Genomic DNA, 6,732 nt, shown 5'->3' on the forward strand with positions numbered 1-6,732 from the left:
AGGTGTACCCAATGCTGAGTGGATTATTGAAAACTATTAATAAAACTGTATGTTGTGCTTCTAAAACTGATGTACAGTACATCACTATCCCAAAGAGGTAAAAGGTCACAAAGTTAAGGGGACAAATTACAATAAAGAAACCTTAGACATTTGCACTGTGGCCCACTTTGGAGGAGCACACATCATTTCTGTTCATTAAAGTTTACAACAGAGGAGTTCTTTTTCTTCACATTGTTTGGATAGTTGGCTTTTGTCCTCGGATGTTGCCAGCCTGTTGGGAGTATAATGTGGTCTCCCTGTCATCCCTGTCCATTTCATACTTCCCTCCATTTGATGAGTTTTTTGTCAAAAAGATGCTTCAGTCTTTAATACAACTGTCTCAATGTGTATTCCATACATCATGTAAACATACACAATGATGTCCATTCATAGCAGACCTCCTATCCTCTCTTTAAAGGCCTTAAATGCAACAAACATACATCACATTTCCAGCACAGGCAGACATGAGTGAGGGGCTAAGAATGTACTTTCCACCTTTGAGCTCCCCCAGCTGTCATGGATATATTGAGCAAATCTCCTAACTCCCCCAAAGTGGTCCCAGGAGTACATTTGCGTCGCCTAATGTTCAATGCACACTAATGCACCTGATGTTTTAAAATCAAATTAGAAATGTGGTTCTTTCCCCAGGACGCAAACCTACTGGGGGAGGGATTTGTTGTCCTTTATTACCTTTTTGTGAAGCACTTTGCATTGGTTTATGAAATACGAGCGGTGCTATATAAGCAAAGGATTGATTGATCGTTGTAGCTCAACCTATTTGTGCTGACATGTTCTTCTTCAGGTCACGAACTTGAAAGGAAATCAACAGTGCCTCTACTGGCTACACCTAAATAGTGCAGTTCATGCTTCCTTAATTGCTTCAAGATAAAAGAAACAATCAGTCAATTCCAATCAATTAATTTAATGTGCTTGACTCTCAGTCCTAAAGTTCACTTTCAGTCGTTGGTGGGAGGAGGGTGTGTCAGGGTCGGGGTTAGGGTCAGCAAGGCTTTCTCTGCTGGCCTAAACACTATCAGAAGCAATGACCTATATTTACAACCAAATTACTAATATTTGTCCCATTAAACTGTCTTTATTTATTCCCAACAAGTCTATTCTCTTCATTTTGTAGCGTTTCTCTTGGCTGCACTGTTTTCGGTAAGTGCATGTGGATGTCAATTTATTTGTCCAATAAAAGTTCGGCCTCTATAGCTATGTTCACACTGCATGTCAGTTTAGATTTTTTTTGCACAATATGCCATATATCATATTTTTTTCACTTCAATGTGAAGAGTGCAATGCCAATTTTTTCTAATCCGACCAAGGCCTCTTTTATATGTGGATATAAATCGGCTATGTATACGATGCGAGTGCAGTATGGACACTCAGGTTGTGCTCATCTGACCTATACGACATCAAAAGACGAAAAACGTTACAATTGTTCGACAAAACAGATATGTGTGACGAGCAATGGGCGATAAGGAAGTAGAAAACAGTCAGTGGTGAAAAGAATATGGTTAGAAGTGATAAATATGTGAGGAGACCAGTCAGTTCAAGCACAAAATCCTCAAAATTGCCACAAATGCATCAGGACTGAGACCTACACACAGGGCCGTATTTACTTCAGTAAGTGTGCATGCACAACTTGACGTCCTGTTTTGTTCGCATGCGTGTCGCTTCACGGAGACGTCCCATTAACATTAGACCTCACATTTGTTTTTGGAATGTGAACGACTACATTAAAAGATCAGATTTAACAAAAAAGCTTCAAATACAGTGCAGGTCGAGTGAAGTAAAAAAAATTAAATAAAAAAAAGGTCGCCAATGTACTTTAAGACATTGATTAAACGGGACAAACAGTCAAACACGTAAATGCAAGATGAAAACGATCCCAAGCATGGAGATAAGATACTTATACTCCGAACTAGCCACGTGGTAAACAGCCAACCTGACTAACTCTCGCACCTGATGTCACTCATGAGGCCACGCCCCTTAAACACACTTACACATTATAAAACAATCTTAGTTATTTCCATTCTTATTATTTCTATGTTAATACTTTACAATACAGTATTTCTTTTCTTAATAAAAACATGCACGACTCAGTGACCGACTGGTTAGCACATCTGCCTCACAGTTCTGAGGTGTACCCCGCCTCTCGCCCGAACATAGCTGGGATAGGCTCTAGCACACCCTAGTGAGGATAAGCGGAATGGAAGATGAATGAATGAATTAAAAACATGCAAAAAAAAAGTTTTTTGAGGGGCTGGAATGGATAAATGGCGTTTCAATTCATTGCAATGGGAAAATTGATTCGATACACAATTGAGTTACACACTTGGTCACGGAATGCATTAAACTAGTGAGTCATGTTACCAATGTATTACCAATTGAATTGTTTCTTAACCCAATCAGATTTCAAATTCGCCTCATAGGGCCAACTAACTGCCTAGCCCACACACACACACACACAAAAAAGTCAGCATTTTTCCATCCTCTGATTGGTTGGTCAGAGCAAGCCAAGGTCGAGCAGCAAAACACATTTTTTTTTAGCAATCTGTACGCATCAATACATTCATTAATCTGCATCTCTGGTTAGTGTGCTTTTTTTCCAATAAAAAACAAACAAAGCGTTTTTATCACATTATTAGATGAATATTGATTCTAGACTGCTACCACTAATGTATATGGCGCAGTTAGGTGGTGTTTCATATATATATACTTTTTTTGGACGTGGTAGTGGTGGTATTATTCAGAGGGGGATTAAGTCTGGTAGTGGTAAGTACCCATTTAAGGCCTGGTTAGGGAGGTCAACTGACCAAGTGTCCCTCAACTGCCTTCAGTCATATGCGATTGTCACATATTTACACGAATCAATACCTTTCTGAATTATGAATTGTTCCTAACTTGTTCATGCTTTATGTGATGTGACTGATCAGAATCTAATGATGACCCACTTTTTTCTGGCACCATTATTACTGACCAAAGTGGGCGTGTCGCTGTTTCGGCTTTAGGACCCGGCGGCTGCTACGGTAAGGCAGGCAGGCACCGGCTGGCAGACAAAGGGGAGCAGAGAGGCAGCGTGGATCTTTTCCTGCAGCATTGACACACACACACACGTACACTCGCTCTGACACACTCCTTTAACCCCCACACTTCTCCCACCCCTGCGCACGCTCATTTTACTGCTACAAGCAGCCACGCAGGTGAGTCCGCTCCTTGGGTGGGATTACGGGCGCAGTTTACTGCATCAGGCAGAATCTCAATTTTTGTTTTTAGACTTTAGAGGAGAATATTTGAATTATTTTCCAAGACAATTCAGAGATTGTTGCTTAAAGACTTACTTATGCATACAAAAGAAAGAAAAGGTGGCGTCAGCCGGTGCCATGTGCCAGTCTGCCTAATCAAGAAAAGCGGCGTCATTAACTGAAGTTTGCCTTCACCCTGTGCTCAAATTGGGAAAAGAAAAAAAAAGAAGAAGTTATTTCGTGTTGAGGCAGTGTCACGTTGTGAGGGTTAAGTCACCGGTCCGTAATTAGCCAAAAATGATCAATGCATGCGTTTGCTTCCCAATCTCGTGGTGCTTTGATACAATTATATAAATCAGCCCTAAGGAGATACCCTTATAATTGATACTAATGGAATAAAAATCTGTCTATGAATGCGAAAATGAGTGTATTGTTTCCAATGAAATGTACTTTTAGGACTTGAGTGAATGTCCCTAGAATGTAGGATGGTAGGTGGTGATGTCACCCTAAAATGCAGGAACCAGCTTGTATGCAGACAATGGACTGTCCGTCCAGTTAGTGTTCTGCACGAGGAAGGGACATTTGAGCAGCAGATGGGCTTGAAATCTGCTCTTTGTCAACTGAGGAGCACCACTGGTCACACCCCTGTCACCGTGCCCCTCATCAAACTGAGCTGAAACCTTCTAGTACATTTGAAGGAATGGATAATATACTTGTGGTCATTGTTGCATGTGGAGGGTTTCTATACCTTGCACTATTGTGAGGTATTTAATTTGTATGAATTGAACAGAAATGGGCATACTTGCAGGTTTATGGTCACCATGACTATGGTGAATGGCTGAGCTTATGAAACAATACATTTGCTGTCAGGTCATGTCCGTCTCCAGCCAGCACCAGCGGCTGAACTGGAACAACGGCATTGGGATCTGGCGAACATGTAACTAAATATTGCCCACTCGGCACCCATTGCAGCCTGGTTATCCAGGAAGGGGCATCCCTCCATCTGTAGTCCCTTCTCAAGGTTTCTCCCCGCCCCCACCCCCCCCCCCCCCCCTTCCATTGGGTTTTTTGAGTTTTTCCTTGTCCCCTTTGAGGGGAAGGGTGGGGGTGGAGTTAGATCAGGGGATGTCTCTGATCTTTGTCAACTGTGGGCTTGTGAAACGCTTTGAGGTTTTGTCCATTAAAGGCTATACAAATACACTTGACTTGACCTTAGTTCCATCAAAATACCTTTTGAGATGAACATGAACAGAGACACATTTTAAAATATTGAAAGTATTCTCTGAAGTGAGGAAGCTGTTACCACTGGACGAGCTTTATATTTCTTCCATGTTCACTTTCTTTAGTAGCCATGTGTCCCATTACATTTGTCCTTATCATATTGTGTGCATTTGCTTAAATGTATGCAATTCTTCCTTGCTTAAGCGTACTTGACGACTGTGGAGTGGAGCCGAATGGGGTACAGGTGAGGTGTGGGTGCAGGCATGCAACTGTGCTCAAGCCTGAAAGAGATGTATGGTCCTCCAGTCTCGGGACCGTACATCTCAAAGCACAGCTCGGTGATTGTTTAATGGACAATCATTTGCATATTTCCTGAAGTGGCAGGAGGTATTCAACCTCATTTAAATTCATGCCTCAATTTTGGATAGCCACTCTCATAGCTTATTGATGGCACACACAATCTACTCCTTGATACTATTTTTCTTTTTTTTTTTTAAAGAATTATAAACTTTAAGTATTGTTTCACTCATGTCATGCGTAGGACACTGAATTAAAGTTCTAAGGAAAAATGTTTTTGTATTCTATCCATTCCTGACTGCTGAGTGCACATTTTAAGTACCATAATACTATGTTGGTACCCTAACAGTAGTGTGCCAATTGCCACATTTGTACTGCATGGAACCTCCTGCGCTTAACACAGCTGTACTCTTAATTTTTAGTGCTTTTCCACTGGCAGAAGCAGTTACAGTTCAAGTGTACAGAGCTAACTGTGTGGGTGGCGTAAACCACTGCAGGTCAATTGTTGTTCAGGCAGATTTGTCATCGCTGTGTCATTGTAATGTCTGAGAACTCACGACTAGAAATGACAAAATAAACATGTATGCTAAAGTGGATGCTGGAGTAAGATGTTTTTATTTTTATTTTTTTTAAGACCTGATTTGCTGAAAAAACTCTCCAATCTAAGTATTACATGTGGCATCTTGGTATCAAGGAATGATGAAGTGTGTTTGAGTTTCATTTAGTCAAATATACTGTAGTAGTTTGCTGCCTGTGAATATTCTCATTCATCCAGGTCATTTCATTGTCAGGGCATTGAATCGATCGCAACTGGACTTTTCTGATTGTTCTTATATTTGTCACCAAATTTTGTAATAATGGTTTCATTCATCTTGAAATGTATGTAGATGAGTTGAACATATCTCAGCGGGTAGGCACGTGGCTTTCCATGCTGTGATGAGAGGCTCTAGCCATCCGCTAACTCGCGAGGTAGCAGGCTGGGCCTAATAATGATCGCTATTAACTCAATTGCTCTGGATAACTGCTGATGTGAGCAAAGGTGCTCAAGTTCTCATGCATTGGGGGAGGGGACGCATGCCCAACACCAAAGTACGTCACTTGGTGCCGTTTTAGACAACTGAATTGGTAAAAAACAGTTTAACGGTAAATCTCAATTCACTACTACATAGTTCAGTCTTGGCATGTTGAGCAATTATCTTCAAACATAATATATTTGGTAACAAATGTATGAATTCACTTTAAACTGTCTTTAAACTAGCTGATTAGCATCAGTTCATTGCAACATTGTGTTCTCTGTAGACTCTGTAGCGCTGATCCCCTCACTGAACATCTGTTACAAGCATCCCAACTCTTGGTCACCATGGAGCTAGACTTCGCACACTTTGACGAACGAGACAAGGCGTCCAGGACCCCTCGTGGTGGCCGCTTGAATGGACTCCCCAGCCCGACCCACAGCGCCCACTGCAGCTTCTATCGCACGCGCACCTTGCAAACGCTGGCCAATGAGAAGAAGGCCAAAAAGGTTCGCTTCTACCGCAATGGAGACCGCTACTTCAAGGGCATAGTGTATGCCGTGGCCAGTGACAGATTTCGCACCTTCGATGCGCTGCTGGCCGACCTGACTCGCTCTCTCTCCGACCACATCAACCTGCCTCAGGGTGTCCGCTTCATCTTCACCATTGACGGCTCTAGTAGGATCTCTGCTCTGGATGAACTAGAGGAAGGTAAGCTTATTTTATTTTTTATTTGAGGCACTCCTGGAGTGAGAAGATTAAGTGTCTCAAGATTGTGATTATCAGCTCAATGTCAAAGAATAATGATGAATCAACTTTGAATCTGAAGGGGTGTTCACCTAACATGGTCTACTTTTCTTCTATCCTGCTGATATATTTAAACCTGACTCCTTTTTAAAATTGAGTTGAAACAA

At 41.7% G+C, this 6,732-nt stretch overlaps 1 protein-coding gene across 2 annotated transcripts in view; it reads left to right on the plus strand.

The window, feature by feature from the left end:
• The first annotated feature begins 3,090 nt into the window (after window positions 1-3,090).
• Window positions 3,091-6,732, plus strand: part of LOC133467473 (neuronal migration protein doublecortin-like) — a 36,101-nt gene continuing 32,459 nt past the window's right edge. For both annotated transcript variants that reach the window (XM_061752378.1, XM_061752379.1), the window contains exons 1-2: window positions 3,091-3,245; window positions 6,105-6,529. In XM_061752378.1, the coding sequence (XP_061608362.1) occupies window positions 6,166-6,529 (364 nt within the window). In that variant the 5' untranslated portion in view covers window positions 3,091-3,245; window positions 6,105-6,165. The remainder of the gene's footprint in view (window positions 3,246-6,104; window positions 6,530-6,732) is intronic.

The sequence above is a fragment of the Phyllopteryx taeniolatus genome, chromosome 17 (genome assembly GCF_024500385.1).
Source record: "Phyllopteryx taeniolatus isolate TA_2022b chromosome 17, UOR_Ptae_1.2, whole genome shotgun sequence".
NCBI classification, from domain to species: domain Eukaryota; kingdom Metazoa; phylum Chordata; class Actinopteri; order Syngnathiformes; family Syngnathidae; genus Phyllopteryx; species Phyllopteryx taeniolatus.